Raw genomic sequence first — 26722 nt, forward strand, 5'->3', positions numbered from 1 at the left:
AACAGTCACTCTTTAAACATTTTGACAAAAGTTCTATCAAATCACTGAACCCAGATAGATAAGTAGTTACCTAGATAGGTAAGTAGTTACCTAGATAGGTAAGTAGTTACCTATGTGATTGTAACATTACCATATCTCCCAGTTTTAAGTCCTTTCATAGCAAATGTGATCAACAACCCAAGAGGCATGAATGTTAAGTACATTTTCACAAGTGTATTTGGTGACTTCTGACAGCTATGTTTACGCTTCCCACCCACTAGCACATAGGCTAACTAGCAATCAGCTGGAAGGGTATCTGCGTTCCCATCAAGCACCAGAGAGATCACTAATGAAACCTTTTTGTTATTCTTTCCCACCTCCAGTAGTGTTCCTTACATTTCCGCAACAGGAACACAAGAGCTTACATGTATAAACGCAGCAGTAAACCACTTTATTAAAAAGTTTAGAGGTTTGATTACGACCTGATTGAAAGGAATGCTCACTACAAAGAAAGCTGGATTCGGATTAATGAGGCAGATGCATCAAGTAAATGCCACCGGGATGATACGCACAGTCCTGTTATAGTCTTTTCTCAAAGTGGATCAATAGAGAACAACAAGCAGTGGACAAGTGGCTTGATAATAGCGCCAGCATTCAGTCACTGGCCCAAACTATGTTCACTCTTCACAAGTCAAAGAACAGCGTCACCATGGTAACCAAAGCATCAGGTCACACGTCTAACTCATAAACCCAATTTTATTTTGTTTTAAACTTGATGCGTCAATGTCCCCATACAATACATTCAGTATATACATTTGGCCATGAGGGACTGTACAGAGATATGTTATAGTAGTGCATACATATGTGGCATGAAAATGTACACAAAGGAAACTCATACACTTTACCGTGGTAAAGTGATACACAAAATACACACAGGGCAAGTCAATGGCTGATGGTTGTTTACACCAGTACACACACACACACACACACACACACACACACACACACACACACACACACACACACACACACACACACACACACGCTCTTGCACAAACCCACACACACACACACACTTTAAGACACTTCTGATAGAGAAGAGGGCGTCTTTCAGGTTCTCATAATAGAAATATCTGAAAGTGAAGAGCGTGTCTGATGATTGCAGCAAAATACCTCCCTCTTTCAGAACACCTTCTCCTCGCCCTCGTCGCCATTCCTCCCATCTACAACTCCTGTTTCCTCTTTCTCCCAAGCTAAGGCCTCTCTCTAGGCGGACGTAGGCTCTGTTCTATAGTAGAATTACACTAATCAGCAGCAGTAACTAAATAAAGAGCCTTTACTGTCAACTTTTTGATCTCCTAAAACAAGGAACATTCAGAACATAAAGGATAAACCACACATACACTTTATTTAATTTGCATGTCTTCTTAGGATATCTTCTCTGAAGGAAATACATAGGTCCACTTTACCAACATACTATCTCCTAGTAAAGCTGCAGAGGCTGCCTCATCACGGGAACCCTCCACCCTCGTATGACACACTTATGTGATGACAGCCACATCTGCCTGCTCCACTACTGCACTGATAAAATAGACATCTGCATACATCCCACTTTGTTCAGGTCATTCTGCTGATTACGTTTTCTTCCAGGTGGATATTTTGTACCATCACATTTGTCTTAAACATCTGGTGGAGGCACACACTCCAATCATTTCCTCTTCAATGACTGCAGTTTAGGTTTGCATAGCACACAGTGGGGTTATAGCCAGAGCTATCTGACTTACAGTGTTGATACTCACTTATTCTGCTGTTTTCAACTTGCACTAAACTCACATTCTTGCTCATTATAACACAAATCTATTTGGAAACTCACACGACTGAGGGCGATTCCTTCGGAAGGGCCTGTTTAATCCAACCATTCCTATTGGAATCAGTGTGGATATCATCTCTTTATTCTTGGATAAATTAGCCATTTTGTGCCATAACCTGTTTGTAATATCAGTCATGGGCTGTTGCGATAAGATACAGAGTTAAAGACCTGTGAGTCGCTAAAAATCAATTGTACTTAATGTGCGGATACAAGAATAAACTCAAAGAACTCGTATGTTATTGAAGTTTAGGGCTAAATTATAGTTTCTGGAGGGGATATATGGCTTTGACAACCAAAGAGATTCAAGCAAGGGCTGTCACTGTTTGTACCAGCAGAGTAAAACACCCACCTGAACTCAGATAGTCTCATACCGATACCATATAAGTTGGACACATACATACATACATGCACTCATTCACATTCACACATGTATGCACAGCTGGTAGTGACGGACAGATGGTGAATTGGAAGCTGAGTGGATGGTAGGTGTTTTTATCCGGTTTGAAGAGGCTGCGCTGTGATTGGTCCAGAAGATGCAACTGTCTCTTACAAGAGGCTTGACAATCTCGTTGGTCAGGAGACGAGGCGACTCGTGTTCCAGAGTCTGGTCACCGAGGCAAACGTGCGTTTAGCAGAATTTCATACAATTAAAAAAAACGGAAAAATCGCAAAGCACCACAGTAAAAGCAGCTGGAGTAGTCGCAAAAACACGATCACATCGGCACAGAACGATGAGGGCGAAGGGGGCCGATGGGCCATCGCGGAGGAGTAACCCATCAGTAATAATTACTCCAGAATAAATTACAGTCACAGAACAATCGTTAAAAGCACAACTGGAAATCAGCTGATCTAGCGGACTGATTTGACCCATGCATTATAAGGCATTAACCAAACATTTGTTACTGACATCACACAGTATCATATTAGTGACTATACATACAATTGCTGATCTGGAAAATTTGCTGAAATTCTCATTTTAAAAAAAATCATAGATAACTGCATTAAAAAAAAATCCTAAATTGAGGATGTAATTTGAAGGGAGTTGGGAATGTCAAATGGAGAGCAGATCGATGTCTGCAATCTCATTGTACCTATTGATCTGCAGACGGGTGAATGAAATTGATTTTCTGAGGTAGACAATGCAGGCATTTCATTCTCCCGATGCAAAGCCATTCTAAGCAGGAGTAGCGGGGTAATTTGGTCCATTTGGAAAGGCTCTGGTCTCCAGCCTCTTCCAATTGTTCTGTGTTGTCTAGGTTGACCCCATCCATCATGCCTGCCATGCCTGCCTGGTACTTACACTGTCATCGGTGTGATACTCCCACTCAGTGACAGATAGTGGACAGCATGCTCTATGACAAGATAGAGAGATCAGTCTGCGTAGCCTGTTTCTGCACAGCTGGGGACCCACCACTCTTACAAGGCCAGTTATTCAATATCCTGGCTACCGTGTGAGATCCGTGCAACAATAACCCTCAAAACGCCTCGCAAATGTTGCGTCCTTTCCTCGGCTCTTACAATCTTTAATGCAGTTACAGTATCAACAGAGCCTGACCAAATCTGAAAAGTCATTCTGCACCACCTTGGATTTGCACTCTTCTGTAAAGTATGATCAAAGGTACATCCCAGTGACACGCGTTTTGTTGTGTACCTTTCTTTAAGTGCTAAGGGAAGTCAGCTCAAGCATTAATGAAATGGTGTTCCTCAGTAAGTCTGTCATAAAGTGGGTGTCTGTTATAAATAACATAAAACAACAAAGACTTCTGCAACATTGAGTCTATATGTATGAGATAATATGCAGCAGGCCTTCAAAACAGGTCTGAAAGTAGGTCGGCCTGTGAGGTGAGTCAGAATCAGCAGTTTGGAATTTCACTGTTCGTCTTCTTTGAACCGGTAAAACTCGGTCCAGAGGAACAAGAGGAGCCACGGGTTGGCTCAGTGATGACTGCAGGCCCCGATGCCTGCAGGTGACCAGAAGCACTATAGAGTCCTGATGGCTACAGGGTAGAGCAGGGACATGTGTTCGGCACCCTTGATGGGCAGCTTCCGGCTGGAGTAGAAATGGATGATCTCTGGCACGCTGTCAAAGGGGCAGCTGTTCTGGCCCAGGATGTACTTGTTCTCCTTGGTCCGTGACAGCTTCATGTGCATGAAGCCCTGGCTGCTCCTGGGGACGCAGAAAGCCAGAGGAGAGAGGATGTAATAAGCTTGAGTAGATGTGAAATGAAACAGATCAACGTGCCTTGACAGCTACTTTCTAATTTCTTCCCAGAGTAGTTGCTCCCTGCAGTACGTGACAATGTTCTGAATGCTGGATTAGCTCTGATAACTCTGGAGCTATGGCTAAAAGACAGGTTGCTTAAGGTGCTGGGTTTCACATGCTGAGCATAAGGATGAGGCTAATGAACCCCCAGGATAAATCACTTAAGCTACAACAGCAAATGCACAGCAAATTAAAAGCTCCCTGTGTGTTTCGAGGAGCCTTCAATCAATAACCTTTTACAGTTTGCCAGTAATCTTATGCTTTAGAGTAGAACATTGCCTTTCTGGATTTGATGCAACACTAAGCTTTAGAAAACAGTTGTTGTAAAATGAATGTTCCCTATGCTTTGCTTTAAACTACTCTAATTACATGACTCAACAGCCTTTTGAATCTACTGCAGGTACCCTTCAACTTAATGTTCACAGGTTCCCTTCCAGCTCACGTGACTTTCGATGGTAAGATATTTTCGTAACTTTCCCTAATCTGAAAAGAGCCCCACGCTGCTGACATGAGAAACAAAAAAGTCACCAAGGACAAAGGTTTTCAGTTACACTGGAAGAAAAAAGAAAGAGGGACAACAACAAGCATACAATCATATCTCAAGCAGTCGAGGACAATCAGTGCTATCAGCGCTTTCATCTTCAATCTGGTATGAATCTGTGTGTTGTGATAGGATGCAGTGACATCAGGGTGTCCATGTGTACTTGAATGGACCCTTTCACATCTACTCCTTCTTGTTTCCTACATATTAATGTTTATATTATACATTATTAAAATATAGAACAAGGTCAAGCCGATAGAATGTTTTTTTTTTAAATTCACATTTTTATTGCGGCTTGATACAGAACAAAGATTCTTCATGTCTTCCAACACACTTATCACATCCCATTCAATACCACATTTCAATAACAAAGGAGCAGCATTTATTTTTCATTTTGTGAAATAGCTTTGAAAAAAATGGGACTGTGCAAAAACACTAAAACCGCTGAAACAGACGGATGGATTTAAAGCACATTTTGGTACAATGGTTTCTATTTTCGAGTCAAGAGACTGTTTTGGGTTTGTGACAACGCCACGCAGCTGAAAAATAGGATGTGTGATGAGATGTGTAATGTAAAAAAAGGATCTGTAGAGGTTCTGGTATTAAATATGTTTGAATGAATATTGATGTACAGTATGTATATAGTTGCAGATGTGAGCACTATCAATGATGAACAGAACAAGGCTCCGGGCACCTGAAACACAAGGCAAGCCCAATCTTTACTTATCTGGTAATTGCATGTGTAAAGCCTGTGGATATGTTTTTTCTCTCTCCCTGATACACACCCACACACACACACACACACCCACACACACACCCACACACACACACACACACACACACACACACACAAAAACTAGAGCAGAGATAACAGTGAAGTCTAAAAAAAGCTTACAATGTACAGGGTTCATTTTAAGGACATAAGGATGTATGGCAATTCCTTCCTGTGAGATTATTCTTTATTTCACAGATGAACTTAATCCTCTACAGAATTGTTTTGTATCATTATTATTAATGCAGACCTGCAGAGAACGCAATCTATGCAGAAATGTCCTAATATTTCGATGCTAACAGAGTTTTTTTTTTCTTTAAATGCAGAAGCTGAGAGATGCACTGCAACCTTGTTAGGATAAACAACTATCAGACTTCTCCCCTACCTGGAAATCAGAGTGTGTCATTAACAAGTTTATCATGATTTATGGAGAGCAGGAGCCATTTCCCTTGCCTCTTTAATTCTGGGATGCGGCAAGGTGTGCCAGGAGAGGCCATTTTAAAAATATTCGCCTGCAAAGTGCATTTGATGAATCTTCATGTGGAGCCCTGGGATGCAGGTGTTAGGTTATGCAGAGCCACACTTAAAAATAAAACACATCAATAGCGTTGCTTTAGTGTCCCTACTGATTTTCCAGTCAGTGTTCGGGGCAGCTTATCACATTAACGCCCTGCAGAGACGAGACATCAGGACAGCAGAGCAATGCAGGGCTGTTGATAACATAAATACAGGGCTATTTTTGAGAGGACAAGTCTTTGTGCTCTTATCGTCTCCTGTTGTTTGTGCGCTTCCATTGTCTAATCAGGATTAATCTCTCTGAGGAGATCCGCTGTCGTGTTTATTGAGGCTTTGATTTAAACCCCCCGGTCCTCTGAGTAGGGAGGGTCTGACAGCAATCGCTGCTTATCTCTACCTTCAACATATTGGATTGTCCCCTGCATGACGCTCTCAGGGTTATGAATCTACAGCTTTGGAAAAAGCAAAGTCAGATTCCTGGCAGAAGTGATGACCTTTTTAAGCTTCACTGGGCATCAGATATCCCGTGTGTCCATTATTTCACATAAACACAAATTGAATTAGTCTACTGGGATGATCCCTTCAATTCTGTACCACACAAAAGATGGAAGCATGGAAGAAAGACATAACGGAGTAGAGAGAGAAAAAAACACAAGGTCTACGAGCCAAAGAAGCTGAAGACGTCAGATTCAATGTAGTTTTTTGACAAATAAATAAATAAAGGTAACTTTTTTTTAAAGCCCATAACTATTCCCGAAAATTGAAAAAAAAAAAAAGCAATAGGAGAACTTTTAAAATTTAAATCAAATTAATAAATAATTCACTTGGCTGTGTTTGGAGAAGCCTTCAACTGCCTCCGGGAATAGCGGTGGGGGGTTACAGTACCTGGCACCTGTCTTTGGGGATTCTGAGCTGAAAAAATTTGGGAACCTGTGACAGAAATTTTCTCTCACCTGTGCCAAATAAAAAAAAGATTTTTAAAATTTTTTTTTTCTTTTTGAACGTCTGCCTCTGAACATAAGTCAGACCCACACAGGAAAAGTAAAAATGTGTGCGAAGTATCTTTGTAGGTGGAGATAAATCACAGATACAAAGACTCTTTTGGATTTGCTCTCAGTTGGTTGTTCAGTTTCCAAACGTGTGAGTTTAGGCATCAAACAGACTTTGTTGGAGAGATTTTCTTCTCTGACTAACAATTTCTTTGCCCTGCCAGAGAAAACATGCTGTGCAGAGGTGAGAAACAGGATGACACCAGACTCTGAGACACTTGTGAAGGGTTTAATATGTTTCAAACACCTAAAATGGTTTTCTCTCCACAGAGGAAGAGAAGGGAGAAGAAGAGAGGTAGAGGGTGAGGGGCAAGTGAAGACAAGGAAAAAAAGAGGTCAGGAGGGCAAAATGGACAGCAAATGCTTTCTATCAGGCCAGAGAACTCCTGGGGATGGATGGTGGTCTCAGCTACGTCTCTCTTTATCAATAATGCAAGACACATATGTGCCACCTCATGGCCTTATACATTTTTCAGTGACCTCAGACATGGAGGATCTTCACCTTTAGGGATCCATCCATTTGCAGTAGCAGCTGGGGAGTCCAGCTCATAAGAGCAAGCTGAACTTTGAGCCACCTCTGCCTGTAGTGTGGCCGCACCCGACTCCTGCAATCAGCCTGTAGATTGTTCTCAAGGCATCATGCTAAAGGAACAACCTGATGTTCTGTGACACCTGGGAGCTTCATGTGATTATCTACACACAGAGAAGCATCCGGAACCATCCTCTAATGGGGGGTTTGACCCGCTTCTTTTCAAGATATTTAGCTAGCAGCGACAGTAATTCACCCAAGTTAAAATGTTCTGCAGAGGTAGACTCATTACCTTGAGGTCTAGCGACACCGTAGCCATAAATATCAGCTTAAGGCCACAAAGGTGCCCCTGAATTCTGCTAAGAGCCACAGAAAACTTTCGGCTGCAGTCGACCACTTGACAGCAAAGAGCCTACTTGGACCGGCTAAATGTCCAGACCACACTGTGATGCTCTTCCCACTGAGCCACAACTGTGCAGCTCAGACAGTTACACAATATTTTCAGCATGATTTATTTTTCCCTTTTTTTAGTTTGCCTCTCATGGTAAAAATATGCACTTTCAATTTTTAAAAACGGTGTTCGGTTATAAAAATAAACAGGTATGAGACTAGAGAAACGATGAATCATTCACCACAGGGAATACGGACAGCCATCTAACGAATTCGTCACACTGGTAGTTTGTCTGTCAACATGGAGCGTTTCCCCCTTGGTGGGGTTTGTTTTTCGCACTACAAACAAAAATGCATCAGCGCAAACTACGTTGTGATAACTTACTGCACCGAGACAGAAAAGGGCCTCAGTGTGAACCAGATGAGGCAGGTGTGAAAGCACCCTCAAGGAAGTCCCTTACCATCTGCCTCAATAGTGCAGCTCAGTGTTGAGGCTCCGCTCCACAGTTTAGCACACAAGTGTGGAACATGAATGCTAGTCAAGTCCCAACTGCAAAAGTTCAACAAAAATGACACCCTTTTCTCACTGCTTTAGTTCAGTCTCTAGAATAGCAATAACCGTGACAAGTGTTCGAGCTCTTTTTCCACTCTTTCTTGCCCCTCCATCCCCTCAAACCCCCTTCCCCCCATAAAAACCTTTATTAAAATAATCAAGCACTCAGCAATTTCATCAGGATAGTCCAAATCCCATGCATTATGGAAAGGCTTCTAAAATGCATGGGTTGATATATTTTTTTATTCATCAGTTTAAAGAAAAGAGCATATTAGCACTTTTATTACATATTAAATGTGCATTTATCAATTTCCCTCCCTGCGTTATCGTTCAAATACTAAAACCTACATGTGTACATTAGAGCTTTGCCTTTGCCTGTTTTTTTTTTTTTTTAAGAATAAAACACTTGTGTTTTTTATTTGGTATAACTTTCAACTTGCATGCAGAAAGAGAATCACAGTCAATTTAAATCCAGCAGGCAGTTTTTATTTCAAATAAATCACAGTTGCACAAATGAAAATTAAAGGGAAAAAAACAGTTTAAAAATCATTCTACACTCTAAAGCTTTTTTCAGTTTATTTCAAGGTTTAAAGGTGGTGGTGGTGAGGAGGACACCCTGATCCTCCCTGTCATCACTGCCATGTTTGTTTCCTTGGTGCTGTGGTTCTTCTGATCATGGGCGGCATGATGTCTGCTGTCAGGCTCCACAAAAAACATGTCCTTTAGGATGCCACAATTCAGCCTCTTCAGGACTCCATCTTCCCTGGTATTGGTGACACAAGGGTTTCTTCTGGTGCCGCATGACTTCTGGTACAGGACCCTATCATCCTGCTACCGAATGGTGCCACGATGGATCCCACAGGGGGCGCTGTGGTCCCTCGTCCCATCAGTGCCACAGTCTTTCGTGTAGGGAACAGCACGAGCTTTCTTGTAAATCTTTGCTCTGTGTTTCCTGCACAGAGCTTCAGGAGCGGTCTTTGAAAAAATACAGCAAACTCTACGGTAATTCAGGGGTTGGCCTCCAGGCCTAATTCTGCCTGGTCCGGCAGTTGACACCACGCCGGGCAAAATAATTGTCTTCAAGCCTGACCATTGGAGCAGGGGTTGGGCTCCAGACTTAGTCCTCCATGGCATTGTAGTTTAAGCCTCCCATCCATCGTCGTCTTCCGCTTATTCCTTACTAGTAAGGGTCGCGGGGGGGGGGGGGGGGGCTGGAGCCTATCCCAGCATCTACGGGCGAGAGGCGGGGTTCACCCTGGACAGGTCGCCAGTCCATTGCAGGGTCAACATACAGAGACGAACAACCATTCACACTCACAGCCACAGCTCCGGTCAATTTAGAGTATCAATCAGCCTCGTCCCCTCTTGATGTCTTTGGACTGTGGGAGGAAGCTGGAGTACCAGAGAGAACCCACGCAGGAACAGGAGAACATGGAGACTCTACACAGAAAGATCCCGTGCCCGAGCTAGGACTCGAACCCGGAACCTTCTTGCTGTGAGGCCACAGTGCTGACCACTGTATCACCATGCAGCCCAGTTTAAGCCACGCCTGGCAAAATAATTGTCTCCAAGCCTGACTCTTTGAGCAGGGTTTAGTCCCCAGACAGAGTCCTCCATGGCATCATAGTTTAAGTCCCTGTGAACTCCTGTACTGAGACTAAGCAGGCGGTGTTCTCATGAGGGTCAGAATTCAAACTTTGTTCTCGAGTTGAGGGTGGCACTGTGGAGCAGTGGTCAGCACTGAGGCCTCCCAGCAAGAAGGTTCCAGGTTTGATTTATAAAAATTATAATTTAGAGGATCAAATTAGCCAAGCCTCTCTGGTAAAATTGCCTAAATCCTTAGTTGAAAGGACCACGCTCTTTATGCCCTGTGGACAATGGCCTATGTCAAGAGGGTGCCCTGCATTTGGGTACATGTTTTGTGTTTTCCCAAAAACTTGAAATCATGACTTACGACTTTATTTTAATAGGGTGATGATTTATAATTTCCATCCATCCATCCATTTTCTTCTGCTTATCCTATTAAGGGTGGTGGGGGTGGAGCCTATCCCAGCAGCCTTCAGGTGAGAGCCGGGGTTAACCCTGAATGGGTTGCCAGTCCATGGCAGGGCCAACACATATAGACAGACAACCATTGGCTCTCCCAGCCACACCTACAGTCAATTTAGAGTCTGGATTAACCTGGTCCCCTCTTGATGTCTTTGGTTTGTTTTTGTTTCTTTAGAGCTTTGCCTGTTTGTATGAGTATTGCTCACCCAATCAGACAAGCGTTGAACATGTTTCATCTGCGTGAGTCAAAAGTAATAAAGCAGCATCCCAGCATGTAGTGAGTCAGGTTTTTTTGTCCATCAGGGAGACAGAATCAGAGACAGTCACTCAGACAGCTAGGTGGACAGTTAGACAGGCAGTGAGCTACAGTGGGATGAAGAGCAGCATAATGTCTCCCTTCCAAGATTTACAAGCCTGCAGCAAGATGAGCTCTGCTGTAATAATAAAGGCGAAGCAATGTCTCCCAGCCTATTATAGTTCCATCTCACGAAGAGTGTCGTGGAATTGTGGAGATTTTTCTAAATGTCATTGGGTTGAGCTTGCCTTCAAATGGAAAATAGTCCATTTAAAAACTAAATGTGAAATTTGTCGACAAAGATTGTGAAGACTTCAGAGCTGATACTTCAGCCAAATTGACCAGAGTAGGTTTGACAGGTTGTGTTGCTACCACTGTTACCATGGCAACCAGCCCCGGTACCTTGTAGTATGAATCCTCAAACCAAGCCCCCATGCTCTTGTCAAAAGAATGGGACATGACTTCCCGGAGACCCTTCAAGCAGACCTAACCTCCACCAAAATGTCAGACCCAGCTAAACCAATCACAGTTGCTCATTTGAACTCTCTGCAAGGCGCAGAAGGGGGTCGGGGGTCACTGATGAAGGGCAACAGTAAGTGAGCTGAAGGCACATCAGTGAATCATGAGGCTGTGTCAGGGTGGGTTGGGGGGGTATAGAATGGGCAGTATGTAGGAAGGAGGTAGAGGTCAGAGAGGTGGAAATAATTACCACACTGGGAGGGCAGAGTCAGCAGATTATTGGGGCACAGGTACACAAAGACCCTTACAAGCACCCTTTCAGAAAGCATGAACAGCACCTGCACTTATTTAACATATCTCTTGGGTGTGTGTGTGTGTGTGTGTGTGTGTGTGTGTGTGTGTGTGTGTGTGTGTGTGAGTGTGTGTGTGTGTGTGTGCCTGTGTGTGTGTGCAGACTGTAAAAAGAGTTTTACAAAATAATGCTTAATGAGAAATAACACAAAAGTAGAGTTTCCAGACACACAAGCGCATCTTACACTGCCTATCTGCCTAAACCGCATTAACGTTTGCTTTTCCATCCCACTGTCACGATCACTTGTTTATCTGATCATCCGGTTCACTGCTTGTTTATCAACTCGTGCAGTGTCCTTAAAAATAGCGCCACGTAGAAACATCAATACAGGTGATGTGAGATGTGAATGAGTATATTCACAAACACATTAATATTCTATTATACACAGACGATAGAAACAACTGGCTTTGTGCTGTAAAAGTAGAGAAATACTCTTTTCTTTCTGTTGGAGGAGCAAATGAGAAAAATGTACCGTCAGAGTGTATGAATGCCTCCTGAGTCACATGTGCAGCAAATGTGCAAAATGCTGGTTTCACTGTCTACCTTCCCCTGATAAAGAGCATTTTCTTGGAGTCCTGAAGCCCCTCCCCATCCCAGCTGTCTTGGAGCCAAGTGGCTCAAAGGGCTCCGCTTAATTCATTGTATAAATTCTTAACATAGAACTCGTCCAAATGGCATCAAATTCCATACTGCATTTCTTTCTTCTTCTACGCCTCCAGCAATGCACAAATCTAGTTTGAGGTTGTTCCGATCCACAATTCAAAGGTCAGGCACCCATTGAGGAACAGACATACGTACGTTCAGACAGAGATTCCCCTACATTATAGAGAGATAAAAGAGAAGACAGCTCTTACTTGAGAGAGAGGGAGTAGTCATTCTTGCTAGTCTCGCTGTTTCTCACCAGGTAGCTGGCCTCCTTACACAGCCTCAGCAGGCATTCTGCATCTGTCCGGCTGATTGCTCCGTGATACCAGCTACAGTCAACAGTGAGAACAAGGGAGGAGAAAGGAGACAGCACCAAAAGGGGTTGGGAGAGAAGACCACAGAAAATTAACCGAAGCGCCTCAGATATTAATTTATTCAATCATAATAAATCGGTGTACTTCAGAGTAAGAGTCAAAACAAAGCAACACCAGGAGCCGACTCACAACTGGCTTTCCAGGGGCATGGCCGGATCAATGCGTTCCCCAAGAGAGGAGCTGCAGTGGTCCAGGGAAGTCATTTTGGTGTTTACCAAACAGCCACTGGAATGCCGCTGCATCGGGCGTGTTTTCCCCTCCTTAGTGGGCGACATTCGAGACTTCTCCACACCGTCAAACTGGACTGTAACAAAGACAAATTCAAGAGTTAAAAAGAACTTACGCTGGACACATGCAAGACAAAAGATACTGTGACTTGCAACAGTGATACTCTACTCTGTCCTGTTAATGTATTTCAGTTAAAGCCACTTGTTAAAGAATATGTTGCTTAAGATCTCAATTTATAAATATTAAGATGTAAATTGCTGGTAAAGATAAATGTGAATAAGAATTCACACAGTCACACATAGTGTCACTTTATGTAACCCACCTAACTGAAGGACATGCACACACTACAGAGTAGGCATGAATCAATCTTTCCCCACTGTGTACACAATCTACACACTCTCACCCTTCAAAAATAAACACAAATGTATCATCTATAAATAAATATACACATATATATTCCACAGGATGTGCCTAAAGAACACCCACAAAAACATATATGGAATATCAAAGGCACAAAACATAATAGCAGACGCATTCAATCAACCGGGAACACATAAAAACCACAACTACAAGTTAAACATTAAACTGGATTCCCAAACTCCCACAGCCAACAGCAGGCATGACAAGCTCACAGGGAAGCTGGGACCTTGGCGAAGGTCACCGGACTTTGATTGTTTTTCTCACCATTATTTATATAAAGCTTGCATGGGAACAAAGGAGACAGCAGTCTCTATGAGGACAAATGTAAGTGAAAGACAAAGAGATGTTGCACATTGTATCACTGTGTCTGTCTGTGTGTGTACAGGTGTATTTTAGCCACTATCCTCCATCAACCATCACTATAACTGATGTTGCAGCACTCCTGGCTTTTTATGACAGACCTATTTAGAGCCCCTGACAGACCTGCACACCAACATGACAAGCTGTTGCTGGAGATGCGGGCCGGTTTAAGCTCTACATCGAAGGACTTAGCGTGCAGAGCTGTCAGTCACTGGATCGCCTCCGTCACTAATGACTGGTGTTTAATTACCTGATCTTAACATGGCCGACACTGTAGTGTGATCTGAACAACGCGTCCATTGAGATGAACCTCCATCTGTTTGGATTCTGTATTCCAGTCAGAGGGTTGTATTACACCAGCCCAGTACCTCACACCGAGTGGAAGGACGTGTCAATCAATCAATTTGTGCAACATGAGGAAACACTATGTCAACAATTTCATCTCATTTGCTGAAAAGCTTTTTAAGTATACTCGTGAAAAACCCAGAGCTAAATACAACTTATTGTTTGTGTGATTTCCCCAACTAAACATTGTCAATGCGGCGAATCGTTATCGTCCAAGTGCCAGTGACCTTTACTCTGTTAACAGTGGCTTCTGTGTTCTCCCACCTACTGATGCAGTAAACTTGCGCTAGCGCTGCGTCCTGAGAGTCTGTGATGGAACCCAATCCATCAGCAGTGAGGGATGCTGTGACAAAGTGCTGCTGTTCCATTTCTGACCACCAGGGGTTCCCCTTCACCTCCGCTCAACTTCACATTGAACTCATTGGCCTCAGACTCAGGGATGCATTTCCTTAAACATAAATTCATGGAAGTGATTATTCCAAATGACTCCTGTTTTTATCTTGCCCTCTGCACTCTGGCTGAGTCCTCAAATGAGAGCCACATTGTGCCGCTGCATGACAGCTGTGTAAATTGTGGCTCTAACCTCAGACCCGTGAGCTGCAGCTTCACTTCCTCTGGCTCACGTTTGGGCTGAGCAGTCCGTTGATGCTCCTGTGTTGTAGGTGAGTCCACAGGAAGGACATCATTAGTTTTTTACTTTTTCAGGCAATCCATTTGAACCACATACTGCCTGCTAGCAGCACGGTGTGGGCAGGATGAACATGCAGTATATATGTAAGGGTGACACATAGCGTTTCCATGGAAACTGACCAAGGGGACAAGGAGATGCATGTTTGCTCTGCTTATCCCTGTCAATGCTGACAGATCGCAACATGAAAATGCAGCCAATTGCTGTTGCTCCCTCCTTCGCTTACAATTTCCCTCTTACTGCTTGTATGTCCTCTCTTTCCTGCCTCACACCTTTTCTTCTGATCTTTCCATCTCTCACGCTCAAACCCTGTCTCTCAAAATGTTTTCTTTCTCTCGTTGTTTTCACATGTCAAGGACAAATAAAACACAGTGGGGAAATGGACTGTGGAGGAATGTCTCCTCCTGTCCAGACTAACAGTTGTGATCTGTTCTCTCCACTGTCTCTGATGGTCCTAACGCTGGCTACTTGTTCAGTTTTTGTAATACAACTCTTGAACAAAATAGAATCATACATGTAATTGTATGATGCGCAGTATGAATTTTACACTGAATGTTTATTGTCTGCTGGTCCGACATGATCCAAAGGTAATGGGGAAGGTATCTGCTATTGGTTCCCCTCAAAGCCTTGAGTACCTGCAGCCTGTTCAAGCATTCGCCTGAAGTCAGCTCCACTTTTTTCTCGCTGTGTCCAGACTAATTCTTCCTCTTGCAAGGATTCAACAGAATAAGTGACCTTGATTAAACTCCCTTTTTTTTTACTTCACTACCTAGCAAGAATTGAGTGGATATTCTCAGCGGAGCTTAACCCATCAACTTCTCCTGTCAGAGCCAAGAATTTTCCTGAGGCAGTGCACGGATCTAAAAGATGAGTATAACGTTTTATTTGTAGTGTATGCATCTGTGACCACTTTGGTTTCCAGCCATCTCACAAACACTAACTTGAAGTCTTGCAGAAATATCTTTTCAGGCTAAATATCAATGAGACAGAGCTAAGCACATTCCATTTTCTTAACTGGAGCCTGAGACATGGTAGACAGGAGTTTGACAACATGTTTGGTCAAAAGGAGAACAAAAGCCCTGAATGGCAGCTTGAGAGGGATGAGAGGTTGCACATATATAAGAGCAAACACATATGCCTGCACATGCACACACAACAGACACATACATGAGAATCTCTGTGCTGCTATTGTCTCACAGCAAATTTAATCTGTGTATCAGATTGAACTGTCAGTCAGAGGGTGACTGATGGCTGAAAGACCTGCCCCCTCAGGCCTGAGCTTCCTTTAGATACCACTATATATAATTAAAACACACACACACACACACACACACAGACAACACTAACAAGTAGCTCATTGACTTGGACACAGATAAACAGAGGTCAAAACAACATTTCCATAATCCCACTGTTCCAAATCCACAATGCACAGCATAACATGCAAAATACCATAACAATATGCCAAGGGAATTTTAAACTTGCAATGGCATTGTTTGTAAAAGCTAAATAATGTCACTTTTCACCAAAGGAGTACAAACCACTAACACTCAACATTTGTGAGCAAAAATCCTCCAAGGTAGCTAATTAATTATCATGTGCCAATGACATTTCTACCTGGAAAGATTGCTCGTGTGATGAACACTGTGCACGGTGAGGTGAAAATGAAGTTTTCCAACGAGCACGTGTGAAATGATTAACAGGTCTCATTAGAATGCACTCCACACTGAAACTACTGCTTGGTGTGATATGATATTGTAGCTTCAAAAATATCTCACTTTTATGTTGATATTAATTATGTGCTAGGGGAACCCAAATAGATGATTTGTTGGACAGCTTTTAATAATATATTTTTAGAGCCGTGCTGCTGAATGGAGCTGTGAATCTCTGGTGAATCCACCATCTAGGAATACTTCATTTATATAAATCCCCAAACTCTAATTAGGTTTTCCAAGACAAAAAGGATGACCCTATATAGTATCAGCCAGAGAATAATTTTAAAATCAAATCTGGATGACTTTTAATTATTTTGTTTTCTCTGAGAGTAAAGAAAGGGAAATATGAGAGACATGTTTCAAATTCTATATAACAAAATTGTGTCCAGGAACAAAGATTGATGAAGATCATTACATTCAGATAAAAGTGTCCTTCAATTATATGCAGCTATAACATCTGCCATATCAAGATGCATGTAAAGTTTGATTCTGATCTTACCAGTCAAAACAAGAGCAAAGCTTGGCTGACTCAGTCTAGAACCGCGATCCTGTTTATAAAGGGTCCTGGTGTGTGACTGACGGTCTGCCTGCATGCTGAGGTCAAGAGAGTTCATTGTAACTGTATGCGCAGGGTCGTGGAGGGCATCAACGCCCCACCCCCACCCCTTTGTCTGCCTCTGTGACCCATGACCTTAAAAATGTAGAGTGGGGCCACAGTGGCTCAGACAGAGAGAGGATCACTTTACAGCTGGACGCCAATCTTAAACCCTCTCACATCACGGAAGGAACCAGAACCTTTCCCATGGATTTATGGACATAAATCAACTCTTTGCCCTGTCCTCGCCCACAGCGCGCAGAGGTGTCCTTTTACATGGTCTCAATCTAAGTCTTCCCACTCTGCCGGGGGAAATCCCATTCCAGACATTAGTTCTGCTACATGTCCCTCTTTTCCCTGGGTAATTACATCGGTGTGAGTCTGTAGAAGGGCTTTAGAAATCAACTTATGGTTGCCTTCATTGGAAGAAAAGGTGAATTACTTTTTAATTTTCTGTAATAATAGTAAATATGATACACTTGAGGTGAGGAAAATCAAGTCAAGACCAGAAATCACCTCAAAAGACCTTTAATCTCTAAATTCATGTCAGTCCACTGCAGACCAGGGTAGCCGGAGAGGCATCTGGGACAGTTATGAGTATGTTGACAAGAGGAAATGGGGGTCACAGCAAATGGCAATTATGCAGGCAGAAGGTAGTTCAGCACAATTAAAACTAATGAGCCTTTCGTGCTAAAAATTGCACAAGAGTTAGTGATTTTCTGCCACATGTAATCCAGATGGAAAAGTGCAGTCATTACCAGACTAATACTGAATGTCACATTTAGTAGTGCTTTTTTCCAAGTAGTAAAGTCCTTCAATGAGAAATCACTGGCTGGTGAACTATCAATCTTGTGATCTCTTTGTTAAACCAAACATTTTCTGGTATATTTATTTGTACGCTTGGTGGTAATGCAATAAATACTAATTTATCAACAACTCAGAACATCTACTTGGATCATTCAACGTTCTGCCAATGTATCTCAAAACAAGAAAAATGCAAATGTGAGATCAAATCCGAGAGCGGCGACCAAGGACTACACAGTTGAATGGAAAAAGCACGTGATCTTTACAATAAAGAGTTGGGATTTTCTGACTAAATTTGAAGTGAAGCTATGACATCACTTCCTTTTTGCGACTGTAGGTTTTTTTTTTCGAGCTCATGAGTAAATGCCTCCAAATTTTGCACAGATCCTTATAAGAAACAACTGAGCAAACTATCATCATAACAGGCATTTATTTCCAAAGATGTTGCAAAACTTCTGCTCAACATGTAGTGTTTTTTTCCCCCCAGAATTGTACAGTTTTTAATGGCTGGCTGTTTTAAGAGTCCCTGGATTCTAGGTGAAAACTTTCATTCAGATCCAACCTTAAACATGTTTGAGTTAGTGGGAACACACACTCTTCACTGTTCAATGGTTCATTAATAACATGTGGGAGACAGACACATAGATAACCACACAGACATGATGAATGGACAGATGATGACTGAATGGATGGATGGATGAACGGATGGAGGTAATGGATGGGAGAGACGCTGGACAATATGAACACCAACACCCACCCTGGTGGTGCTGGTCACAGCTCGTCTGTCCAGGCGAGGGCTGAGCTGTCTGGGAGGGGGACTCCAGCTCCTCCACTGGGGGAGGGCTGGTGTTGAGCTGCCCGACAGGAGGGGGCCACGGAAGGTCCTTGATCACTTTAATCTCTACTGCGAGTGCCGCCCGAATCACCAGAGGAGAGATGGAACCAGGGAGAGGCGGTAACAAAAGGTACAAATGCACAACAACAAAGGAGTGAAAAAAGGGAGTGATGAGAGAAAATGGAGAGAAGAGAAAGAGAACGAGGCTAAAATAGATAAGAACAGAAGATGCCAACATTGTGGTAAAGAGCTGTTTATTAAGAATGAAGAATCAGCAGCAGCTCTGGACTAGAAAAGGAAGGAAAACAGGACTGAAAAGAAGTGAAGTTAGTTTTCTTTCTTCCCCCTGTAAACCAGGTTGGAATCCAATAGTTGGTTCAACATCGAACCCAGGACCAGGATGATTCTACAACACAAATTCTAAAGTACTCGTACCCAAGATTTGAGAACGTTTGTCACAAAACAAATTAGAGAAGTCTCAAATTTCACCACTGAACCCCATCTCTACTTCAGCCTGGACCTTTCAGGCCTTCCCCCCTACACTGGACCCACTTCAACCATCCTCAGAATCCAGCCCCGGTCAAGTCTGGCTAACTTAAGGGGAATAAAGTCTCGAGGTGCAGCAGACATTGTCACGACTATTAAAAGACATAAAGAGCAACATATCTTATCATAGACTGCACTAAAGTTGTAGGCTTGTGAAACACAATACAGTTCCTTCGAAGTGCAGACTACTGAACTGCATTCAGCTCAGCTCCAGAGGATGCATCAGCATGCACCGAGTCTGAAGACCCCAGGCTTCCACGTTAGAGCAGCTACTCTGAACTTGGCAGCCCCTCCGGCGAAAAAGCAACAGTGTTTTGCAAGTCTGCATTTTCAACCATCGCCTCATATCTTAAAGAGCTCTGCTCCATAATCTCAAAAAAGCATATTGGTCACTCTGATTCTATGAAAAGATAAAGTCACTGTCCATGGTGCTAGAGATGTTACTAGGGAAGGATAATGATGTCAAAGTAAGGAGAGATAACTTTCTTTCTTCAACAAGTCCCAAAATCCAGTTCTGGAATAGATCAGTACACCAAAAAGGCTATTTATTAAATTCAAAGGTGCTGATGAATTTGATGGAGACAAATGTGGGGAACGAAACCGACAAATACATAAACAATAACTATTCTCCAGGGGTAGCTTACGTGTCCGCTCATCAAATACTCAGGAACCATCAGTGTGACAGATGCTCTACTGCTCATCATCTGTCACTTTGGTTACGTGAGGCCAGGAGCCTTGTTGAAGAAGGAACAGGAGGAAATCAAATGGTGGGAAAAGGAACATCCACAATCTTCATTCCATTTTTATACTTCTTGGTTTTAATGCCATTTTCTATTTAATTGTACGACAATTATCAACACGTTCTGTTATTCTACATTTAACATTATGCCATATTTTAATGTTAAAGAGCAATTAATGTGCCAAGAGCAGCATTATTATTCAGAATAAGGCACTTCACCTATTGAGAGTGCTGCTTTAGCAAACTAAAACGAAAAGAGCATATGCCCAAGCATTAATGTGTCACTTGTACTGGCTGCAGTACAGTAGGCGGGTGAACATAATGTTGCCACTTGTCCGTCTTCCACTCAGCGAGGAACTGTGGCAGGGTGATGCAGGACATGCTAATGAGAAGCAATATCTGCGAACCAGATGACGACAGGAGAAACAGGAGAATATTCAATCCGACAAGCAATTAAATAGCTGGGCCTGCGGTGTCAGGGGGCTAATCTGAAGAGAGGTGGCTGGAAGGAGGAACTAGTTGCTGTCTATCCTGATGGGAGGGGTGTAGAGCGGTGCAGCTGAGGAGGTGGGTGGGGGTAGCGTGGAGAGAGAAGGTCAGAAACTCTGGGAGATAAAATGACTTCCTCCACTTTGGGGTGAAGTAGGGGACTCTCTTCCAATGAGATTAAAAGCCTAATACTCATTTCACATTGCAGATTAGCGTGTAATTGTTTGGGGCGCAGAAGGCTGCCTGCTCTCTGCAGCCCCACTGTGAGGAAGAGGACACGATTTGGGCGAGTGTGGCTCAGATTCGCATGGTTTCACAGCTGAATAATAGCATTTAGCAGTGTGGATATGAAGGTAAACTAATTCAATGGTCGAGTGTTTTATTTTTAACTCCGTGCAACTGTATCTTTTAACACATATAAAATACTGTAAATCCAGTGGCGGACTTCAGTAATCATGGATACAGGGTTGTGGTTGGGATGAGCGCGTCTCAACAGCGGTTTTTAAATTCAGTGGCAAATCCACACTTCGTACGAACAGCAATTCACTATAAATATGCTGGAGCTGATTTACACATGGACCCTGTAGGCTTCGTCATGCTGCCACAGTTATTTCCACTTATCCCATCACACTGCCCTCTGAAAAAACATACACACACTGCTTATTAAAAAACTGTTTAATGCTATATGGAGATTCCAACTGATTATCAGCTGTGTGGGTGGGATACTACGGTCTGTGGTAACAGCAGCTTAAGTGTTTTGAGACTGGAGCAGAGAATATCTTGTAGGAAATGTAAATCAAACTCCGTAAGTGTTTTTCTTTTTCTTTTAAATGTTCATTTATAATTGATTAGTCTACTCATTGCAAAGCACTTAGATCAACGCGTAGGTAGCACCACATAGAGAAATCCGAATATAACATTTTATTTTAAGGCTAAGCATTAAAGCTGAAAAAATATACTGAGATCGTTTTTTTTTGGATAACATAACGATGAAAAACACACAAACATAGGATAAAATATCCACTGTATCATTATGTCCTCATCGTCTTCCCTTATGTGTTCGCTGTTTCTGCTGTTAGCGCTTGCAGCACGCTGCATTATCAAGAGATACGACAGACATTTATGGGGGGGGGGGGCTACTTGTGCTGTACTCATGCAACTGTAGTTCGCATACTCATTATATTCTTTTATGTACTTTTATTATGCAGACTAAATTCACTGCATTTCACTAAAACTAATTAAAAATGTGAGCCATTGCTACTTAGAGTGTGCTTTGCCAGTAACGTGTGCACTGCTAGAACACATTACCATCAATCAGATCAATATCATTCAGTATAGTTAGCAGATTTGATCAGAAATGAAGGAAAAAGAAACAGGAATGATTAAGGACTCTTCTGTTGGAATAAGTATATCAAATGACTCAATCTTGGCCAATCCAGAATGACTGAATTTAGATCAATATGCCATCCCTCATTTGCATAATCCTTGATCCCTATGAGTTCACACCGCCTCCTGCTGACATAGAAATAGAGCCTATTAGTTATCCAGAATCTGCACAGCTTCAGTCGCCCACATTAATGAACATGCAGACATGTGAGGACCTCAGAATGAAAAGCTAACAAGATTAAAAAAAAACAACAAAAAAACAAAAACCTCAATGCGTCATTTCTACTGCACGCTTTACTTGATGGTCATAAACCCTGCTGCTGATTATTTGTTTCACAGCTATGGTAACAGTACAGTTCATCAAAAGAACCTGAGTGTACTTGAACAATGGACAATGGTCCCTTGTTAACTGCATTTACTTGGCCTTTGTTCTTCCAGGGTCTATTTTTAAAGCCAGGTATTTGTTTACTCAGGCTTTTCATGAGCTCATGGCACTTCATCAATGTAAACAGTGCTGCACCATAAATCACCAGCTATGCTTGTTTCCACCGACGCCATTTAATTTAGTTCTGCTTAATTTATTTGGCTAATTGCATGCATATTCAAAACAAGCTGGAAGATTGTGATGTTTATGCCACAAATTATGTGCAGATGAGCTCTGAACACAGAATCGGTCTCTTCTGAAGACCATCCAAATCATTACAGATAACAACTGCGTCGGGCTCCGGGGGAACTGAAATGCCATCTCATTTTTCTCACTGTATCTGTTACATTATACTGTTCAAGTCTCTCCATCAGCTGGTATGGGCAATGGAGATGAGATGAGAGCCAAGGCCGTTTCCCTGCTCCCCTTTTTTAAGAGAGAGAGGGAGATGATGGGTTAGTGACAACTGGCCAAACAGGAGCAGGAGCTTCCAGATGGGGTGCAGAGCATTTGTGAGGAAGGTTTACAGCGCTGGTGTGTGTGGCCAATGTGTGTGAGTGAAGATAAGAACCGTGGCGGCGCTCAGTGAAAGACGGCAGGACACATTTGAGGCTCATGAAAGAGCACTGTCAGGAAGGTTATCAGCGCAATGTTGAAGCGGAGGCCAGGAGGACGAGACTGAGGAGTGACTGACTAGTGTTGAGGAAAACAGATCAGCCAAGCGAAGAAAAACAGCAACACGACACCAACAAAACAGCTAGCCTTAACCTTGGCAAAGGACTGTAACGAATCAAATATCTATTTTAGGACATTAGACTTGAGCTTCAGATTTCTGGGTCGTTAAACCAATGAAGATTCATTAAAAAAAAACTAACAAACAGGCAGCTCCCCTGCATGTAAGGGGGCAAGCAACAGTGCCTCCTCTTATCTCATTGTGTGGTACCCCACTGGCCAGGAGCCAAGTGAAAGGAGTTACAAGCTGGCAACAGAGGGCAAGGAGATTAAGTAACAATGGCTCACAATCCCATTCCCACTGTGAGGAGACTCAGATTTCCACTGGTGGTGTGTTCATGTCTGGGTGAGTAAATGGGTGTGCAACAGTCAAAGCATGGGGCTTTTTACTTTACTGATGAAAATGCGAGCTCATGCAGCCGCCTTCTTTCTGTCCAATTCTCATGCATCTTCCTCACTCTTCACCTCCCGCCTCATCCATCACCTACTCAACAGTCAAGAGGGCAGCAGGGAAGGGCTTGTGGCAAGTGTGTGTGCATGTGTGTTCGTCTTTGAAAAGGGGAGGGAGTGGGGGTGGGGGTACAGCGGGGATGAGTGATTAACCAAACCGCAAGTACACAGACTCCCAACACCCTAACAAGGCAGGGAATTTACATTCCATTGCATACCTGTCAGGAGATAGTCCAACGGTGAATAATAACACCAGAGCAAGTGTTGTGAGGAGGCGAGAATGCAGGCAACGATAGGGACAGCTGCGCAAAAAAGGTTCTGCAGCGAGGGGCATTAGTCTGCTCTCCTCCCCGATCATTAATGAAGACAAATAGTCTCTTATGTAGATTGCATTTTTGTATTATAGAAAAGTGGGAGGGTGAAAGCTGCACAATATACTTATTTAATACCTGTTTTTACTCCTCCATGATAGTTTGAGCTTCTTTACCTGGTAATAACTTTAGAGACATTTTCACGTTCCACATTATTGTTGGATTGTAAAGTGTGAAGGTTTGATGTGTGATGTGAGCAAGCGGGCCACCAAAATCCAAACAGTGAATGGTGGCATTAGTCACTGATATTAGACAGTCCTGAGGGGCTTCACTATTCACAGGAACATAACCGAGGACAGCTGCTTTCAAGAAAACACGCTGAGGTATAGCAACGGAAAAAAAAAGATGTCATTTCCAATTGTCCAGTTGTCCAACTGTCATACATCGTTTTGATTAGTTTTCAATTTCCAGCCTTGGGTTGTAACCTCTAATGGTGCACTCGCATTTGTCCCAGTTCGTTGTTCCACCAGGGTGAAACTCGATTGTCTCTCCTTCTCATCTCCCCCCACTGGGCCAGACCTGGTCCAGACTGATATGAATCCTGTGGGTCAGGATTTATTTCATTGAATACTCTGCAGAATTTCACCTCTTCCAACCGTGCAAGCACCAGAAAAGTGTAGTGTAACCTGTCTTGGGGGTGGGGTGCTAATACAATGTGATTGTTTCATTATCATAACAAACAAGTTTGGCTCTACAAGGGGGTCTTAAAATACATAATTTTTAGGATTCATGCTTTGATTAAAAAAAACAAAAAACATCAGTCATCTGCCCAATCTGCTCAGTCTTCACATGAGGGAAGTGGGATGGACACTATCATTCAGTGCAGACTCCCATTGGCTGCTGTTGGCTCAAATGAGGGGTCAGTGAAAAGGTCAGAGTAAAACCAGCATCATTTAATTTGCATATGGCTGGGGCTGCGACTGACGGAGAATACAAAGATCTGCTGGCTAATTTGAAAAGAAGCAAAAGTGTTTATGGATGTAAAAATATGTTTTGGACTGGATTGGATCACTTGAATTAGAATTTGTTGCAAGATCCTTCCTGCCTGAGCATTATCCATTGGTAGATGACTATGAGCCTTCGCAGGTGAGGTGCGTCGGTCAGTTTGTTCACAGGTAGTCTCAGAGGGGTGCAGGCTGTAACGACTGTTTCATTAAATCATTGTCAGGGGTCTTTCTTGGTGCTCTGGGGGCCCTCAGCCTCCAACTTGACCAGTCAGGACACCACCCCAAGCTGGGGGCGTGGGGGCTGCCTTACAGTCATCGCATTCTTCTGTACCATGTCAATCATAGTTGGGACTCTGCTGCTGTTGCTGTGTACAAGTGTATTCAGCCACCCCCTCCTCCAGTTTAGGGCCCCAAAAAATTACCAAGCTCGCCAACATCCCTGATGGTTTACACCAATTAAAAAACAAGAATCTTCACTTTCCATCCATATATCACTTGAACAAGATGCCACATAAACACAGCAGCTGTGCACATAGTGGTTTACTTCATGTTCTGTTGACCGTACTACTGTTTACGAGAGTAATATTTGAGGAGGATATCAAACTCACATTGAGTATTTTGCAGCATAGTATGCAATAATCACTTGTCTTATAGAATAGCATAATAAGAAATATTTCAAAAAAGGGATACACCTGGCAAAAATATAATATTCTCTATGTGTCTCGGGGGGATGACACATGAATCTCTTGTGAAGTGGAAATGATGGGATTGTCAGAAGTCCTAAAGAAGCGTCTCTCAAGTGGACTTAAATACTGAAGCTTTGTATGATTTCTTGACACTGAAGGTAAGCTGGTTGCAGAGATCAGAGCCTTCAGTGCCAATCCAAAGAGGAAAGCACACAAGCTCAAGCCTTGAAAGGGAAAAACTCTAAGCCCCTCTCCGTCTGGGTCCAAGGATGGTCTTCCAGCAATGTCAACAAGCCCGAGTTGACAAGGCTGGCCCTAGTGATGTCTTTCTCACCATTTTTCTCTTTTTTTTCATCCTCCGAATAAAGAATTATTTTTGCCTGAATAAAACCGAACACAGAATGATTTCCTTCAAAACTAAAGCTTTCGTCTTTTAAAAGACAACTTTAACACTCAAAATTCTCAAACAGACCTTGACATCCAATGGAAATCAAATTAATCATCATCGAAAGAGGGACACTGTTTGTAAGGAGGGACGCATGGGTAAATAGTTCACGAAACAAACTCTTCTGAGTGCTGCTTGACAGAAACATAATCAGGAGAGGAAAAGTGATGAAGAATGTGGCCTTCCTTATTTAAGTAACCACGAGAGGGGACGGAGCGGCGTGACTCATGGAGACATCAGTGCGTGTTATGCACACACGTAGAAAGGAAGCAGTAAGTATATGACCGTTCAAGGAAAACAGGCACATATTTGATATGCATGTCCACACATTCTCTTTGAGTTGAGCCAATTCAAACCTGAATTAGCTGCTGCACCAAATGCACTTAATCAATTATAACATGTAATTCATTCCCTTCTTACAACATTGAACCTTCAAAACAAGAACAAAGTCTTTCAGGTTTTCATATCTCTAGAGAAATGACTATCTACTATCTTTGAGCGAGAAGGTTGGTGGTACTCTTATTACCTGCAAGTATGCATCAAATACTCCCTAGGGCCTCTTTCCTTTCCACAAATGATATTCATGAGATATGTTACCATGTGATGTCAAAAAAGAAACACACAGAAACACATACACACACCAAAATGAAATCCCCAGCTCAGCACTGTCCCCGTCCATACCAGCACTACTGCTGCTGCTGTGACTGCTGCTTACCCCATTATTTCACTACTAAGTGATGTTAATGGTAAAATGACTCTGACGCCTGGTGCACACCAGAGAATAGTGAAGAAAGCAGAATACAAAGAAAAATGTGCATGAATTCAAGAATGGGATGAAAAAATGAGAGTAGCTAGTGTATTCAGCAGTGCGACCAGAGGTGAGT

The 26722-nt window shown here is 42.8% G+C and overlaps 1 protein-coding gene across 4 annotated transcripts in view; it reads right to left on the reverse strand.

Moving 5' to 3' along the window:
* Nucleotides 1-726: 726 nt before the first annotated feature.
* The window catches only part of shf (Src homology 2 domain containing F), a 101719-nt gene continuing 75723 nt past the window's right edge, over nucleotides 727-26722 (reverse strand). For 2 of the 4 annotated variants that reach the window (XM_086188414.1, XM_086188441.1), the window contains 4 exons: nucleotides 18546-18692; nucleotides 12766-12940; nucleotides 12472-12591; nucleotides 727-4016 (listed from right to left, as the gene is read on the reverse strand). In XM_086188414.1, the coding sequence (XP_086044540.1) occupies nucleotides 3830-4016; nucleotides 12472-12591; nucleotides 12766-12940; nucleotides 18546-18692 (629 nt within the window). In that variant the 3' untranslated portion in view covers nucleotides 727-3829. The remainder of the gene's footprint in view (nucleotides 4017-12471; nucleotides 12592-12765; nucleotides 12941-18545; nucleotides 18693-26722) is intronic. The other 2 variants (XM_086188422.1, XM_086188433.1) reach the window with 1 other exon arrangement.

The sequence above is a fragment of the Aulostomus chinensis genome, chromosome 2 (genome assembly GCF_037954235.1).
Source record: "Aulostomus chinensis isolate RoL2024-O1b breed Wild chromosome 2, RoL_Achi_v1.0, whole genome shotgun sequence".
Classification (NCBI taxonomy): domain Eukaryota; kingdom Metazoa; phylum Chordata; class Actinopteri; order Syngnathiformes; family Aulostomidae; genus Aulostomus; species Aulostomus chinensis.